The following is a 17,965-nucleotide window of genomic DNA, read 5'->3' on the forward strand; positions in this document are numbered from 1 at the left end:
GAGTCTGGGTGGAGCAGAGTAGGGTCATGACCTGTGTGGACCCTGCAGTGCCCAGATTTAGAATTCTGCCAACCTCCAAGCTCACCATCAGCCTCCTGCTGCCCCACTTGTTTCTGGGGCAGTTACTGTACCCCGACCCCATCGTCCCCAGGCAGGGGGTCCCAGCCGCAGGTCTGTGGGGGCTGGTGTCTGGCCTCCCTCCTTCTGACTGGCTGAGAAAAGTATCTGCAGGGCACAGAGCAGCTCACAGGGATGCTAATTAGAAAGGATAAAGCTTTTGCGGCCTAAGGCGGTTGTGGGGTTCACTTCCAGTCTTTGAGAACACAGGAGACTATCTGTTTTGAAATCAACACAGAGGTTCCCCAAATCAGTACAGTTTCCCCTCCTTTGGGGCTATGGCAGTGGCTTTTCCATCTGAAGACAGCAAAGCAAGTGAGTCGGTGGCCGGGTCTGCTCTCCACCCGCGTGCAGGCGTGGCAGCAAAGAGGCACCCAGAGAAGCACCCGTGGCCTGGGGCTCTTCGTCAAAAAGACAAGGCCCTGAGCAACAACACACTAGCTCCTGCTGCTCAGGACGACAACCATGCTCGGCTGCCCAGCGGGTCCGCACCGCCTGCCGCTCCAGTGTCCTGTCCACTCCGCAGCAACCCCAAGCTCTACCTCCTGTCCACGCGTGTGTCTATGCACACAGCGTGTTGCTGTCAGTGAATGGCCTCCTGCTTCTCGAGCGCCATGAGGCTGGCTTTTGTTTGTGTTTTTCTGACCTAGGACTGGGACAAAAGATGGCTTGAAGCCAGGAGGTGCCGCCCACCAGTGGGGCTAGGCTGGGAGAGCTACTTTCTCCCACCAGAGCCGCCCCTGCTGTAAGTCCCAGGCTGCACCCTGCTGGCCTTTCTGGGCTACACTGGGACCATTCTCTTGGCAAAATCTGAGGGAAGTGAGGAAACCGGGGACGCTTATGAAATGGACAGAGCGCAGGGTGGGCATCAGCTGGGCTACGTCCCTGGCCAGAGCTGTCCGCCAAGTTGGAGGACAGAACAGCGTGCTGGGAGGGAAACATGGATTCACCGCAGTGCTCAGGCCACCAAGCACACCACCCCCAGACACCAGGGAAACCCAAGCATCTGCAGACGAGTGAGATTTTGCTAGAATCTGGCCCTGGCAGTTGAGGAGCAGCTGGTGGGAGGTGGGAGATGTGCAGGCTGAGCACAAGCTCATGGTGTGCGATGACTCAGGCCCCTCACTGGAGACACCAGGTGAGAGGAGAGACTGCAGGGTCTGGCACACACAGGCCCACTCTTCCTGCTGCTGGCCAGAAGGAGCTGTGTACACAGCAAGGCGGAGAGAGAAACATTAACCAAATTGCAAGTTTCGGATCATTTGTCTTATTGTGGCTTCAGGAAAAGTTTATCTTTCAAACAGGCCCACCTGTTCTTGTAAAACCTTATCTGGGCTATTAGGGGGCGAGTCATCAGTGCTTGTTCAAACATTCCACTGAAGAGGGGAGCGGAAAGGAGAGGAGGTGCGAAGGTCATTTTCAAATTTGGAAACCTCTCTTCCCTTGCTTGAAGACAGAGAGCTCTGCACTGAACGGGTTGGCCCCTCACATTTCCCTCTGATCTTTCAGGGAGCGCAGGTCGGTTTGGGGTGCAGCTGCATCCATTTGTGGGCCCACACCTCCGAGCCTTCCCTGCTGGGAGGAGCACCTGGTGTGCACAGGCCCTTGGATCAGGGATGTGTGTGCCTATCTAAGATTATGCTACAGGAATTCAGGCCAAAGGCAATGACTTAGATTTTTGGCAGACTTAGATTTTGGGCTGAAATTTCACATCACAGTGCTCTAATTGTAATTAATTATGGTGCTGTGTTTCTTTACAAGGTTGTAAAGCACAAAAGCTGAAGTTGCAGGATGGTCTTGAATGATTGACTAAAATTGTCTGCTTCTCTAATGCTAGGCAGAATATATAAAAAGATAAATCCTATTAAAACCCCTCCTTCCGGAGAGCAGAAAATAAAGGGACTCAAAGTCCATCACTCTCATGTGCTGCCCAGGGTAGCCCTGGGGCCACAGACACTCTTGCCGATGGCTGTTTTGTGTGTGCTGCAGGCTTCCTAACAGAAAGGAGGCTTTGTAAGAGCACAGAAACATGCCCATGCTTCTTGGATGTGCCCTGGGACAGAGCTGAGCAAACAACGTGAAAGCAATATGTAGTATTGATTACTCAGCAAATATAAACAATCCCATACTCTTCACAGCTATGCCTTTATTCAGCATTTTTCAACCTTTAAAAGAGTTGAAGTCATTCTACTTTGCTGCCTCTCTCCTTTGCTCAGCTGCCTTCTGCCTAGAGCAGGCCACGTCCCTACTGGGGCAGGAAGCTTTGTACCCAGCTCACTGGCCTCCAAGGTCCTGTTTATATGCAGCTTCAGTGGAAGGAGGTCCACTCTCCTGCTGTTGCCACCTCCTGGTTGAGCAGCACCTTGTCCAGAACCGCCTCGTCTTCATTCTCATTGTATTTATTTCTGGTTTTCTGCTGTGTCGCTTTTATCTCATGCATATATGAAAGCCTCTAAGAAACATCAGAGAGTAACGGAGACGGAGGTGCTGAGAATCAGCAAATGCAGAAGCCCTGGGCTCTGTTCCCCAGTACTATTGTATTAAAGGATTTTGTGATTGTCAGTGGTGGTTTGCCTTTTTTGAAAAATGGAAGCATCAAAGTTTTAAACTCATGCTATCATTAAAATAACAACATTCATTGTTTGAAACAAAAATTAATTGTGAAGTGAGAGTTTGAGAAGTCTTAGCCAGAACGCAGTGCTGACCTTCATCTGCATTTTGTAGCCACCACATCCAATCCATCACCCGCTGGTTGTAGCAGCAGAGAGAAGGACACAACCCCTGTCCTGCTGTTGTTTTATGGCTGATGATTCAGGAAGACAGAAAAAAATGCCCTCATTTTAGCAGCTTTCATTTGATCATTCTCTCCCACCTTCCCCAGCTTCTGGGAGATGCGTTTATTGCCAGCTTCACCGCAGAGGAGACAAATAAGTAACCCAGATGTTGGCATTTGTGGCGCCTTTACAGACACCTCCATGACACATGTCATATCATACACTGCATATTGGATGTAACGTGAGCAATTTATGAGTCCAGATGCATCAACTGCTGTCCTTGTGCCCCTACTGACATTCCCTGGAGATCAATATCCTGTAAAAAGCCTGAAGATTGCTTCCTTTAAATGGTGAGTGCCTGCTCCATGCCTTGGAGATAAGACATTTCTACTCTTGGTCCTTAGTCACCATAAAATCATAATGTGATTCTGTAGAATTGAAAGGTGATAAATAAGCTTAGGAAATGATGGTGTTTCGGGAAAAAAAGTGGACTCACTGCCGCGTCTCCTCAGTCCTTCCTGCCGGCACTCCTCTGTTTCCATGGAGACAGTGCTCCAGCAGGACCACCTGAACAGGCTGACACCCGTGGGCTCGGATTTCTTACTTCTCATTATTTTATTTCAGAGAGAGTTTTAAAGTGTGCATCATGTCGATTTAATTTTATTGACAATGTTTATCTAATCTATCTGCCTGCCAATCTACTCATCTATCCACACACACCTACTTTATTCAAGAAAGAATTTAAGGTGCTTTCTTCACTAGGAAAGGTATCTATTATTTTTCAAGCTCAGAGAAAAATGTTAGCTTTTAAATAATGACACAACTGTATTAAGTTTTTTCTTCTATAACATTTTGTTAAATGAATTCAAGATGCTGTGGAACTCCAAATGCTTAGGAAAACGTGGCATCCTTATGGGAAATTGTGTTTTGAATGACACATGCTGTAAAGGACAACCAAATACATTTGTATGTAAAGATAAAATTCAAAAACTTTAAAAAATGTTTGCAAACAGATTCAAGATTTTAAAAAATAAGATAATCTATACAGAAGCTGCATTTCGTATTTGATGAAATTTAGTGTTAAAAAACTTAATAAAATAGGATTTGATATGTATTTTCATAACATTGTAAGATGCACCTATCTCAAACCAAAAGACAATATCAAGTTAATTTCTTCAACAAATAATAAGAAAATTAGTAAGCTGTAGGGATAAAATTGATGTACAGAAACCAATAGCTTTGGATGATATAGCATAAGAAATTACTCTTATTTAATTAGCAAGAAAAAGTTCCTAGAAATAAACTTAGCAAGAAAGTTAAGATCTATATGAGATGTGTTTTTATCCACTCTCGAACGTTTATAAAAGAAAACTTGAACAAATAGAAAGACTTATGATGTTCTCGACTAGGAAGACTCAGCATCATAAAACACCAACTTTCCCTGACTTACTATGCAAATTAATGCACCTAAATAAAATAGATTAAAGTTTTCTGGATCTTTGTATTTTATTTATTTATTTACATATTTTACTGTGAGATGAGAACTAGACAATCTGATTCTAACATTTAAATAGAAAAGAAGCAAACAAAATAGGAAAATCCAGAAAAAATTAAAAAAAGAGTAAAGAGAAAGAATTAGCCTTACCAGTTCTTAGATCATATAATAGTTTTAATAACTAAAACACTGTTGTACTGTTTCATGAACAAACACACGGAACAACAGAAAAGCACAGGAAATACAAACAGACACAAAAATAGGAGGGAAATTAGTAAGTCATAAAAGTGACATCTAAAATTGTTAGTGAAAAAAAAACTGTGATAAATGGCATTAGGACAACTGAGTAGCATTCAGCAAAATAAATAATAAAAGATGAAAGTTGCACCCATGTCCCACAATGTATATAAAAATAAATTTCAAAAAGATAAAATATTTAAATATTATAAGTAAAGCCATAAAATACTAACAGAAATCATGGACGAATTCCATGATTTTTTAAATTAAAACTGAAAATCCAAATGCAATAAAAGAATTTGTAAGTTAAACTACATAAAAATAGGAATTTCTGCATGAAAAACTACCATCAGCAAATTAAGAAATCAAGACAGACACTGAGGGAAAGAATGTATTTTCACCTCTTATCACAAGTTACATCCTTAATATATTAAAAGCTCCAAAAAATCAATAAGAAAGAAAAAGATAAAAAACTCAATAGATCGATAGGCAAAAAACTTTGATGGAATGGTCCAGTGAAAATAAACTAAATAGATGGTCAGCCTTACTAATAATAGGAAACCTATTCAATCAGCAAATATCAGAAGAGATTCACGATGTGCAGGTAAGGAGCCATGGAGAAGCAGTGGCCTTCACGCCTGGGAAGAGCAAATCGCATGACCACAGGCAGGCTAATTTGGCAACACCTACAGAATTACAAAGATGTGTGTCCTCTGACCCAGCAATTTCACGACTGATTCTAAAGACAGATGCAAAATGATATATTAGCAAGAGAACAGCATTATCTGTTATACAGATAAACAAAAGATTTGGAAGAATCTGTGTCTATCAACACCAACCATCCATCCAGTGTGGTACTGAAATGCTCCACAGCTGTAAGAAAATAGAATGCTACATGTATTCATATGGGGGATTATCCAATTTATAAGAGCAAGGTGTGGTAAAGTGCATGTAATCTGCCACCATTTGTGTACAACACAGAGAAGATGAAGGTGAGCACTCACATTCCTGTGTGTTTGCATCTGCATCAGGAAGCTCTAAGGATGCACAAGAAGTTAATCATAACTCATGCCCTTAGTGCCACATGTAAAGAGTTCCTAGAAATCAATAAGAAAGACTTTGTTACACAGAGGACTGCAGTGAAACCAGGCAGAGGAGGATGTGGATGGAGAACAGACTATACTGAATGCTTTTCATGTTTTTCGTTTCTGAGCCATGGGAATTATCTCCCATACAATAATTTAAAATTAAAAATTAAATTTTAGAGAGTGAAATTATCACTTTTCAAGCATGATTTCTTCAAGATATAGGCTGTTTTGTTCAGTTTATGATGCATCTTTTTTATTTCTATAAATGTAGGGGGTACAGGTGTAATTCTGTTACATGGATATGTTGCACAGTGCTGAAGTCTGAGCTGTTAGTGTTCACCCAAAAGATGAGTATTGTACCCATTAAGTAATTTCCCATTGTCCACTCACCTCCCATGCTCACACCCCATCTTTTTATTTAAACAACACTTTCTTTGATGTTTGGGGCCTCAAAGAATAAATACTACTATTTTCCAACTAGACAGACTCCCACTGGCTTCACACACCAATTATTTTGGCACTAGAGACAACAGTTAAAAAGCAAATGTTAAGTGGTTTGTATTTATTAATAGGTTAATTTAACAAGAACAGCCTTTTCAAACACTGCAAAGCGTATTTTCTACAATAAGATTTTCTATTTTTTCTTTTGCCTTTGTTTCCAGCTTACTAAGTACAGATTCTGCAAAACTATTTCATAAGCCAGTTCTGTGGAACCCCTTTCTGGCCATTTCCTGAAGCAAATTTCTTTCCTAATCATCCCCACCACACGAAGGCCAGGTTCTGCAAGTAAAAGGGTGGTGAGGCAATTCTGGACTCATTTAAGTGGCAAGCCCAGGAGGGTGGGTCTCAGAGAACACGTAGAGGGAAGTGGAGGCTCGCGCGGTGTGGAAATCCTGACCAGATGGAATTAACCACCTTCCCGGAAGCAAGACTGGAGAGCGCTGTGGAGCTTGCCACAGGTTCTGCTGGATAGGAAAGTGTGTCTCCTGAACCTGCTGTCTGCTTCTGTCCTGTCTTGGCCAGCAGAGCTGTTTTAACGCAGACATTTGCAGCCTGCCCAGAACTCTCCTGGAACCAGTAAGTCGCCAGTTAGGAAAAAGATCAGCACCGACCAAACAGAGATGTTGGAAACCTGCATTAATCCCCGGTGGAAGCAGAGGCTCTGAATGCTGAAGCCACAGCTGTGACATGGCCACACTCTGCACATGGCCCCAGGCACTCAGATTTCTGCACCCTCAGGGTGGCTCGCAGGCTCCAGAGCCGGGGTTCAGGCCCTGCTGACCACAGTCAACTGTCCCCTGCTGCCTCCCTCAGACCAGGGCCGAAATTCCTGGGGTGCTTCCTCCTGCACCCACTCAGAAGGGCTCTGTGTCCCCCCCCCCCCCTTTGCAAGCACCTGCCTGCAGGGCTATGCAATGTGTGGAGTCAGATGTACGGTGCCAAGTTGGGAGCGGACCTTACAGTGACGACAGTGTAGAAAAGGCCTGGGGCCCAGCTCCCCAGCAGCACCTGCTCCTGCACTGTGGCCACTGTGGGCAACGTGGCCTGCCTTCTATTTCCGTTGAGGCTCCATTGCCCATCCTTAATCCCTAGGCAGGCCCGCTTCACCCCTCTGCAGCCTGCCCCATCCTGTCCTCCAGCCCCCTGACTCCCAACCGCTCCTTTCAGTTCGCTGCTCTTGGAGGGAAAGAACCGCTGGGGCTGTGGAGCCCATGCGGTCGCCTGAGGTGGCGCACCATGCCAACGGTCCCTGGCATCCCCCATCCCTGGGGCTCCTGCCACCCTCTGAGCTCTCGCTCCACTCCCCACCCCCCTTGGCCTCGTCCCTGCGGGCTGGGGGCCGTTGCTGTCTGTCAGCCTCTGAACAGAGGCTGATGCTGACACCCCGGAACGCAGGACCGGAAACTGTTCCATCTCACCCTGCCTTCTAACCTTGAGGACAGACCTTCACCTGCACTTGGAGTGTTTAGTTGAAACGCAGTTTTGATAATAATGTAACTGTGTACAAATACTAGAGCAGGTGACTGTGGTGTGAAAGGGTGAATACTCGGGAAGTGTGTGATTTTTGTCCGAGAAGTTTAGTCAGCAAGCAGCTAATTCATGGCAACATAAAGAAAGTTGATATGGAAACTGCCTTTCCCCTACATCCCTAAGGAGACTGCCAAGAAGACCAGGACATGCTACTACGTATGTTCAAGAAATGATGAAGGGGAGCATTGAGGAGCTAAGATACATGGGTTTAATCTCAGATTCACTTCCGATGCACCGCCCGAGCATCTGGAGAGGAGAATCTGGACTCCTTCCTGCATCCACTTTGAGAGGCGTGGCCCTGGTACAAATTTGGGAAGCCTTTGAAGTGGCAAAAGTCAAGAAATTAGGTGGCAACACCTTAGAACCATCAAAAGGGAGGGTTGTCTTGGGAATGAAGGCTTGGTGTTAACAGATTTGGCTTGTTGGGTAACAAAGTATTTCTCCCTGGCTCTTGGAATTCAAGGTCCTGAGCTCTTCAATCCTGGGCAATTTCACATTTGCTCATTTCGCACAAGCAGGAGGCAGGGAGTTGCTGGGATTCGTGCCAGGCAGCCAAGCACATCAGGGGCCCTGGGTAAAAGGAGGTGGGGATAGCGCAGGCACCAAAGGTCTCCACATGGGGTTGCCAGCCGCCAGTGGACACCAGATGGGAAGGGAAACTGCATGCCCACCGTTTGCCTCTGCCTGTGGGGTGCTGCCCCCACAGTGCCCCTCAGGCGTCTGCAGCCTCACATCTTGTTTCTCACCCTCAACGTGGATCACAGCTGCTGCAAGTCTCCGTAAGCACCACAAGGCCAGCGGCCTCCCCTCGGGCTCATAGGATGCCTGAGCCACCAGCCTCATCCTGAGCCCCCTCCATGGACGTGAGTCCCATTAGCTTTTCTCCCATTTAGAGGCAATGGAAGGCCAAACCCCCTTAGAGAAAGAACAAGAAACTGGGGTGAGCCGCCTCATGTGTTGAGATGTAGAAAAGTGAGATCTATTTGCAGAGTAAAGAACCGGCTCCACTGTCCTGAGGGTGCCTCTGGTCTCTCGCAGTTGGATCCCCTCATGTTTCCCAAACCCATGTCCGGATCTCCCCTTCCCCACCCTATCTCTTCACTCCTCGAAAACCAGCTCCCCTCGCTTTGCCCAGATCACGCAGCAATGCCATGTCAGGTAAATCCTTCCTCTTCACAGTAGACTCTGAAATTGGCCCTATGTTCCCCACTCCCCTCTTCATCAATGAAAAGGGGCAGCTTGTGGTTTCCAGCACCAGGTGCCTCCTGTCTGTGGCCCCTCCAGGACATGGGCTGTAAAGTTTCTCCTCCTCCAGACGCCTTCGTGCACCGGCCTGCACCGACCGTCCCGACCTCAGCCCACCTCTTCTCCATCCTGAGCCACAGCACATGTCCCCCAGGAATCTGTGGCTCTGACCACCGCTGACAATTCCCTCCCCCGTCAGTCCCCTGGGACCCCCGAGACAGTTCAGCCTGAGCCCCTGGCCTTCCGGGCCTCCCCAGCTGTGTTTCTGGTCATTCCTTTCCTTGAGTCCCTCCACCCTGGATGCCCAGGGCACCACCCTGGCCTCCCCTGCATGCTGGCTTGCTTCTTCTCAACCATTGCCATTGGCTTGGTTTCTGTTGTGTTTGGTTTTTAGGGGTCAGGCTGCCGAGTGCTGTGAGTTTTATTAAAATGACTTGGTGTGGCTGTAAACCAAACCACACCCCTCTAGCCTACACGAAGAGCTTCCCGTAAAAGCGGTGGGAAGGCCTCTCCTGTCTCCTCTGCGGGCGGCAGGCAGACATGGATGACACCGAGGTGTGAATTCAGCCTGCACCTCTTACAAATGAGCTGTTGAAGGCGATGGCCACAGCAAGTCGCACCAAGTGCTCTTTAGGCTCAGCAAACTATCCCAAGAACAGAAAACCAAACACCGCATGTTCTCACTCATAGGTGGGAATTGAACCATGAGATCACTTGGACACAGGAAGGGGAACATCACACACCGGGGCCTGTTGTGGGGTGGGGGGATGGGAGAGGGAGAGCATTAGGAGACACACCTACTGTAAATGACAAGTCAACGAGTGCCGCACACCAACATGGCACATGTGTACGTATGTAACAAACCTGCACGTTGTGCACATGTACCCTAGAACTTAAAAAAATTAATTAATTAATTTAAAAAAATGAGTGTTTCTTTAAACAAAGAACCTTCCCGGCATTGCCTCCCGAGGTATGATTAATGAGGCCCGGCACCTCCTTCCTCACTCAGCGATCACTTCTCTGTAGCGCGTTCCCAGACGCAGGTTCCCTCACGGAGGCGGGAAGATTTCAGGCGATGTCTGTTCTTGTCTTTTGTCAACACAGAAAAGGATGGAGACCCCACTGGTCAGGTGAGCCCCGCGGTCCCTGTTCCTCACTTCACCGCCTGGGGAAGCCTGGTCCCCATCGCTTCGCCAAGGAACAAGGAAAGAACACGTCTTACCTGGATGGCGGGTCCCCCTCACGGTGGCCTTGGATCCGGCTTCAGCGGGAGAGGCAGCGCCTCGCTCACGGCTCCCCCGGTCGCTTCCTTACCCGGGAGCGCCACCCCGTGCCCCGCCAGAGGAAGTGCAAGCGCCCGCGCAGCACGGGCCGAAAGCCATACTGCGGACCCGCAGCGCAGCTCCAAGAAATCTCAAGTCCATTCACCAGAGGAGCTTCTCCACCAAATCATTGAAAACTGAAACGAGAAATGAGTCTCCACGGGTATCCGCTTGAGTAGGCCGTACGGAAAATGCAACCTGGTCAGCTGCATTTATGCTGCCAGCCCTCCTCTAGGCAAGCACCGGCCTCCAGAAGGGCAAAGGGCAGGTAGCAGTTCAGAGGCAGGTGGCCACAGTGTGGAGTCACAGTTCAGAGGCCTTCTCAGCTGAACCTGAAGTTAGTCTAAGCTCGGGCCCCAGAGTGAGGGCACGGGGTGAGGCATCCGATTCCCCATCAGCTCCTTTACCTAAAGCTGTGCAGAGAATCCGAGGCTACGAGTGGGGGTGGGGGAAAGATGTATAGGGGATGCTTTGGTTTCACTCCTGAGATACGAGAACGTCCTCTGAACACACATGCAGATAGCTGGACTTCTAGACAGATGAAATTCAAATCGTTTCTCTCCTCCCAGCATAAAGGAACCATCTGGTAAGAGCTGGTGTTCATCGATGCTACGTGTCCATAATGGGGCTGAGCACCCGCCTCACTGTATCCTAACATCTGTCTAATGAGGCAGGGAACGTCACTGTCACACTCTGCAAACAAGGAAGCCAAGCTGTCAGCAGGTCCATATCTTGCCACAAAACCAGTAACCTGTGGTGCTGAGATCGCACACCAGTTGTGCACTGCCACCTCCGGGGCCCCTTTCTCTGGGGTTTGCCTGCCTCCTGATGGCTGCCATGCCTCTGTCCCCTCACAGGCGCTGGCTCTTCCAGTGGTCAGTACTTTTTGGCTGCAAGCAGCAGAGATTCCTTCGAAGGCTTGTTGAAAGCACTCACATCAACGGGGCCTCAGAAAGGGAGCTGAGGCCGTGCACGGCTCTGCAGTTTCTCCTCACGCTTTGCATCCCTGGTCTGACTCTCCCTCAACATGTCCCGCTATCTCCACAAGGCGGCCAGCCCAGCCCTGTCCTCCTCACCTTTCAGCCCCAGCTGAGCAGCCCTCCCCGCATCATCTCCAGCTGCTGCCCAGGCTGCACGGAGTAGGTGTCCAGCGCCCATCCAGCCACTGTCTAGAGGGCAGAGTGACCAGCTGGGACCGTGACACCTGGCCCCGCCCACACGCCCTGCAGTAATGCACTGAGGAGTGCATGGCAGCACATATGTGCCTCATGTGTCCTGCTGTGATGCACCGAGTGGCACACAGCATTATTGTGTCAATCATGTGTCTTGATGTGATGCACTGGTTCAGACAATATCATGGAGGCACTGTTTCTTTAAAACTGTCAAATTTGAGGAAACAATCTAACAAAAGCCACTTGATGAACATTCTGTAAAGGTGACATAAATACTTCAAAAATGTCTCTGACATAGAAAGAAAAAAACAAAAAGGGAACTAGTCCAGATTTTAAAAATAAAAGATATAGTAACTAAAAGCAGTTGTGGTGCTTGGATAAAAACAAACAACAGAAGGTATAAATGACATTATTAGACACACTGGGAAAAACTTTATATGGACCATGTATTCGATAACGGTGCTGTGTTATTGTTAAATTTCCTTCGTGTGGTAACTGAAGGGGAATGATTTTATTCTCAACAGATAATGCTCAAGTTTTTGGGGGCAAAATATCACAATGACTAACTTTCAAAATGGTTCAGTCAAAAGAATGACATATGTACAATTAAAAGGGGAAAATAAGTGTGGCAAAATGCCAATGACAGTTGAATTGTCATGTGGGAACCCACTGGACTATTCTGGAAACATTTCTGTAGCTTTAAAATTATTTAAAACAAATGTTGTGGGGGAAAGAGCACGCATTTAAGGTAGTAAAAATATTCAGGACACACAAAGAGGGGATGCAAACAGGTAAAATGACAGGGTTTCTCACCTCAGAGAGCTTCCTGAAGCTGTGCACATGCCTGTCAGGAAGGTGGTGGAATGAGCAGAGCTTCATGGGGCAGGTCATGTCTCTCCTGAGTGGAGCAGAGGACGGGGTGTCTGCAAACAGTGAATTTTCAGCCATTTGTTTAGTCCACATTACAGTGAATCCAAGTAAGAGTTTGGAAAGCCAGTCACACCAGACTATCTTCACTTTGTTTAATGATAGACATAGGTAGGGACGGGGAACAGATGTCCCAAATGTATTCTCAGCCACATGCTTGGAGACCCAGAGGAGCGAGCATGGGAGACAGCAGCAAGGACCCGGAACAGGCCGGCTACTCCATCATTTAATTTAAAAGGGCAGGTGGCTCCTGTTCACTCAGGAAAAAGTCAGGGGCAGGGCAGGTGCCAAATTTACTAAGGTGATGCATTCTTCTAATCTTGTTCAGAACACGTCTTCACATCTCATCAAAACAGCTTATGAAAGCAGAATATTCATCCTGTAGCTAAATTCCATGTCCGTGCACTCAGGACCAGGCACAACTACCTTTACTCTCCAATATGGCCTGTCGGATGAACACTTGTGAATTTGGACCAATATTTACTGTTGCTCTTTGAAAAGAAGCATTTTCATCATTGCTTTTGATGGAAAACAAATTTAGCCAATCTTCCATTTTTTCCTTGCCTCCAGTAATTCTGGTCTGCTCAAGGTATTCAGCCAGCCAGCAGAGATAGAAAATAAAGGCCAGGCACAGTGGCTCATACATGTAATCCCAGCACTTTGGGAAGCTAAGGTGGGTAGATCACTTGAGGTAGAAGTTCAAGACCGGTCTGACCAACATGGTGAAACGCCATCTCTACTAAAAATACAAAATTAGCTGGGTGTGATGGCACACGCCTGTAATCCCAGCTACTCGGGAGACTGAGGCACGAAAATCGCTTGAACCCGGGAGGCAGAGGTTGCAGTGAGCCAAGATCGCACCACTGCACTCTAACCTGGGCAACAAAAGCTAAACTCTGTCTCAAAAAAAAAAAAAAAGAAAAAAAAAAAGAGAGAAAGNACTACCTTTACTCTCCAATATGGCCTGTCGGATGAACACTTGTGAATTTGGACCAATATTTACTGTTGCTCTTTGAAAAGAAGCATTTTCATCATTGCTTTTGATGGAAAACAAATTTAGCCAATCTTCCATTTTTTCCTTGCCTCCAGTAATTCTGGTCTGCTCAAGGTATTCAGCCAGCCAGCAGAGATAGAAAATAAAGGCCAGGCACAGTGGCTCATACATGTAATCCCAGCACTTTGGGAAGCTAAGGTGGGTAGATCACTTGAGGTAGAAGTTCAAGACCGGTCTGACCAACATGGTGAAACGCCATCTCTACTAAAAATACAAAATTAGCTGGGTGTGATGGCACACGCCTGTAATCCCAGCTACTCGGGAGACTGAGGCACGAAAATCGCTTGAACCCGGGAGGCAGAGGTTGCAGTGAGCCAAGATCGCACCACTGCACTCTAACCTGGGCAACAAAAGCTAAACTCTGTCTCAAAAAAAAAAAAAAAGAAAGAAAGAAAGAGAGAAAGGAAGAAAAGAAAAAGCACGGGAGTCCACGAGTTGGAGACTGGAGTGGGGTATGATTGTGTCACTGCACACCAGCCTAGGTGATGAAGGGGAGGAGAGGGGGAAAGAAAGGAAAAGAGAGAGAGAAAGAGGAAGAGGAAGAAAGGAAGGAAGGAAGGAGAGGAAGAAAGAGAGGAAGGAAGGGGAAGAAAGAAGAAAAAAGGGCAAAAAGAAAAGAACAAGCATGCAGGAGAATTTGAAGCAGCTTTGCCATTGAGTTCTTGGGTTCCCCGAGTCACGCTACACCATGGACCATCAGCCAGCAGAAATCCATTCTTGTTACACCTGTGACCCCTGCTAGCATTAGATGGTCAATGTGGCAGGATCCCTCAGGAAGGTGAGAACAGAGGACATTTGCCTCTTAAGGGTTAAACTCTAAGTTACTTCAATTGTGAGCAGAGACATGTAACACTGTTTAAGAAAAAACAACAAATTGCAGCCATATATGATGTGACTGTAACCTGAATGGACATATACTGCAGCTGACTAAGGAAGTGTCCATCAGAAGCACGATGGGTAACTGGGGAAAGAATACCAAGGGAAGGTGAGGTAGCCCAGCAGCATGGCTGCCCATGCACCTGCAGGAAACAGAGCTGCTGCTCAAGACAGCAGAGCCTTCCAGGGACACAAGACCCTGGCCCAGGAGCCTGAGCATCTGCTACTTCAGATGTGGTCTCTTTATTGGAACAAATCAATATAGTCCCAGAACTCCTGGTCTGCAGCCACTGATCTGGCAGGTGATTTTTCTCTGTACCTACTGAAATGGGTTGAGGTTTTATCTCCTGCAATCTCGTGTCCAGAAGCTGTCTTGTTCTCATCTGGCAGGGACAGCAGCAGCCTTGGTGGGAGTGCATCAGGGCTGTGCTACCTCTCCAGTTCCTCCATGCAACCTAGAGCTCAGGGCTGCCGGCTGTCTTGCCATTCCACAGGATGCCACCATGGCCCATCACATTAGTGATGTGGACTGGAAACAAGACACCCCACTGTTTTGGTGAAATTATGACCACCTGGGCTGGGATGTAACTCTCATAAGAATGCACAGGGCTGCTGCTTTGAAGTTTCCGGGGCCCGTGATCTAGGAAGGTATGGATGCACTCTGTGAGGGGAGGACAGGGTGCTGTGCCCATGTCCACCGGCACTAGAGACGGGCAGGCACTCTGAGTCTCTCTGGAACTCTGCAAGCAACATCCACCAGGCCACACACACTACACTGCTCACTTTCCAATTAACCTACAAACTGCCAGTTCCACATGAGCCTAGAAAGAGCAAAGCCTCCAGAGCAGGTAGATGTAAAAGCTGGTCTCCCCGTCGGGCCACGGTGGCAATTAGATCCCATGATGCATGGCAGAGTCACAGACAAGCCCAGAGCACAGACCCCTAGGGTTCTGGGACAAAACCACACCCTCCTCTGCAGATAATTGCTCTTCTGAGAACCAGCTCTCAACTTGTCCTCTAGGCCCTGGTGGACACTGAACATCTATACTTCACCACGGCACAGCTAGTGACAGCTAGCTGGAACTTGAGCGGACCACCAAAGACTGCGTTTTCTGACCTGTCACGTCACCAGGTGAGTCAACTGCGGGAGCATGTCATCATTACATTCAGGCAAGATGTATATATTTAATAGGTATATAGGTGTGCACACACACACAAGCATGCATGCACATGCACGCACACACACACAGGTTAGGCTTTGGCATGTTCTGGAGCACAAGATATACAAGCAAGTGGTTCCGACGCTCTTCGAGCCCACAGCTGCATGGACAGCACCCCTCACCACGCACCTGTTGGCCCCACGGGGACTTCCCTAGGACCACTCACCCAAATTAAAAGTTGGATTTGATTTCTGCAAAAGATGCTGACAGCTGACACCACTTGAAGGTGAAAGTTGGCAACGTTCTAACCCATTTGAGTGGCCCTAAAGAACAGCGGGGGAGGGGGGCCCATGCTGTCAGTAGGCAGGTGGCACGATGGCTGCCTCATGCATGTTAGCCTTTCTCTCCAGCCACCCAGCCTTGCTCAATGTTCTCATCAACAAAGTGGCCGTGGAGGCAGTGAAGGATGTTGTCAATGGCTTCAACCACATGGGTGTCCTCACTGCAAGGCTAGTCTGGCTAAGGTCCACTGCTAAATGTATAAATCTGGGAGACACCAACACAATTCCTAGTATGAAAAACTCAACTGGAAAGAAGAGCCAAGCCCCCAAGTCCATTGGACAAGTGTTGTGGGAGGAACAGAGACACCTCTTGGCCACTGCACCTGGCTCACAGAAGCCTCATCTGCTGCACCGGTTGCTTCCAGTACTGCTTCCAGGAGACCCGTCTGACAGCAGAGCTCAGCAGTGAGGCCTGTGACAGTCGTGATCCCGGCGCACACCCCACTACCTCGGGGAGCCTCCCAAGCACCAGGCAGTGCTGGCTGTGACAAGGCCCCCCTTGAGGGCTGCTGGGTTGCCCAAGACGTGCCCTGCACTCCGAGCCATCAGTCAACAAGTGGTATGGGTTCTCCTATGGCTGGAAAACACAGGTGGAGACACACGTGGAATGGGAATGGCTCCTCATTACGCCCCTGCACCACTAGCAAGGTTTTGGATTCTCCGTTCACAATTCTGGACTCTGTTGGTTTGGGTGTCTTCATTCCTCAGATGCTTCCACAGACGGACACGAGGTGCCCACTGCCCTGCAGGCGGAGGCTGCCACCCAGCCACACTGGATGCCTTGTGCCAATGAGCCAGAAGAGTTTACTGCTATGGTGAGGGGACTGTTCTCGACTGTCCTGGGGAAATACAGCTCCCACCACAGATTGGGAGGCTGGGATGAGGATCTGGAATTTGTGGGATTCTCTAGGGAACCTCTTAGTATTCCTAAGTCCAGGGATAAGTCAATGGAAACCTACAGACAGCTAACCCCGAAAACGCAGAAAAAAGATTTTAATGGGGAAAACCTTTCAGGAATGAGGTCTGGGTTAACTCCGCCAGGTTGAAAAACCACAACCCCACAGAAGCAAAGGAAAGAACATGGGACAGTGGGCAGAAAAGGAATTTTTCCAAACCCACCAACTTCTGCCAGATATCATCCAGATTGCAAAAAACAGGGGCACGCCAGCCAGCCTCTGTGGTGGTTCCTCACTCTTTGGTAAGAATACACCGGTATCTACGAGCTAACTCCTACCAGTCCAGTTCTTTCCTTTCCCTCTTCCATCCCAGCACCACTATTAGCAGGATGGTCCAACCTATGTCAACCCCACATGCAGTGTATCAGAAGAAAAGGTGTGACGGCGCTTATAAAAAGAACATCCCGGAGTGGAAAATAACTGACATATGGGATTTGGGTTGTGTCTCCACTTTTGGGGAAGAGGAGGAACCATCTTCCATGCAAAGAGAGAGTTGGGTAACACATTAGCCAGAAAGCATCACGCTTTCCCCAGAAGGTATTGTTTTAAAAAGGGCCTTGGACTGAGCCCCTGGGCCAGAGGATGAACAGCATGTGCCCAGCTCTGCTGCCCACCATGCCCCCAGGTTCTCCTCAGCTGAAGGCGCCACCAGAATGCCAAGTCCTTCCGATGGCTGCCCAGCCTTGTACCCTGTCACGGTTTGGAAGGTGGAAAAGGAGAAGCAGTGGATTCACGGAGGGTGGGGCAGGGTTGGGCCCATGGCCCAAAGCAGACATGAAGATAGGGTGGCCGCCCAGAGGCTCCGGAGAAGCCCCAAGCTTTGCAGCATGCCAAAGGTCCAGACAGTGGGGGGCTCTCAAGGCACCCTCGAGAGCTTGCAAGCGGCTTTGCAGAACCCTCGAGTCCAGAGGAACTTGGGTTCCGTCAAAGCAGGGCCCTGTGGGAATAGCAGCTTCCCTAATCTCCTTCCCCCAGCTCTCCCCAAGACCCCTGGGGGGATGTAACCCCCACATCTAAAAACAGGGAAGGGCTTCTCGCTAGTTTTGGCCAAATGCTGGCCCCCAGGGAGCCCTGCTGTCCCACCATGCCTGCCCACCTCCCCTTTTTCAGGAGCTGGTCTCCCAGCCCACCGAACCTGGGGAAGCTTAAATTTATCAGTCCTCTCCTCAG

At 48.3% G+C, this 17,965-nt stretch overlaps 1 protein-coding gene and 1 pseudogene across 1 annotated transcript; one reads left to right on the top strand and one right to left on the bottom strand.

Annotated features, from left to right (window-relative positions):
• Positions 1-373: 373 nt before the first annotated feature.
• LOC108541282 (uncharacterized) lies at positions 374-6,877 on the bottom strand. The gene is made up of 2 exons (XM_017890742.1): positions 6,610-6,877; positions 374-1,321 (listed from the first exon to the last, which is right to left on the bottom strand). The coding sequence occupies exons 1-2, from the start codon at positions 6,755-6,757 to the stop codon at positions 819-821; spliced, it is 651 nt and encodes a 216-aa protein (XP_017746231.1). The 5' UTR covers positions 6,758-6,877; the 3' UTR covers positions 374-818.
• A 3,082-nt stretch (positions 6,878-9,959) lies between these two features.
• Positions 9,960-11,831, top strand: LOC108541281 (putative uncharacterized protein encoded by LINC00242; annotated as a pseudogene).
• Positions 11,832-17,965: the final 6,134 nt, after the last annotated feature.

This window comes from Rhinopithecus bieti, unplaced genomic scaffold (assembly GCF_001698545.2).
Source record: "Rhinopithecus bieti isolate Rb0 unplaced genomic scaffold, ASM169854v2 scaffold_20819, whole genome shotgun sequence".
In the NCBI taxonomy this organism is placed as follows: Eukaryota; Metazoa; Chordata; class Mammalia; order Primates; family Cercopithecidae; genus Rhinopithecus; species Rhinopithecus bieti.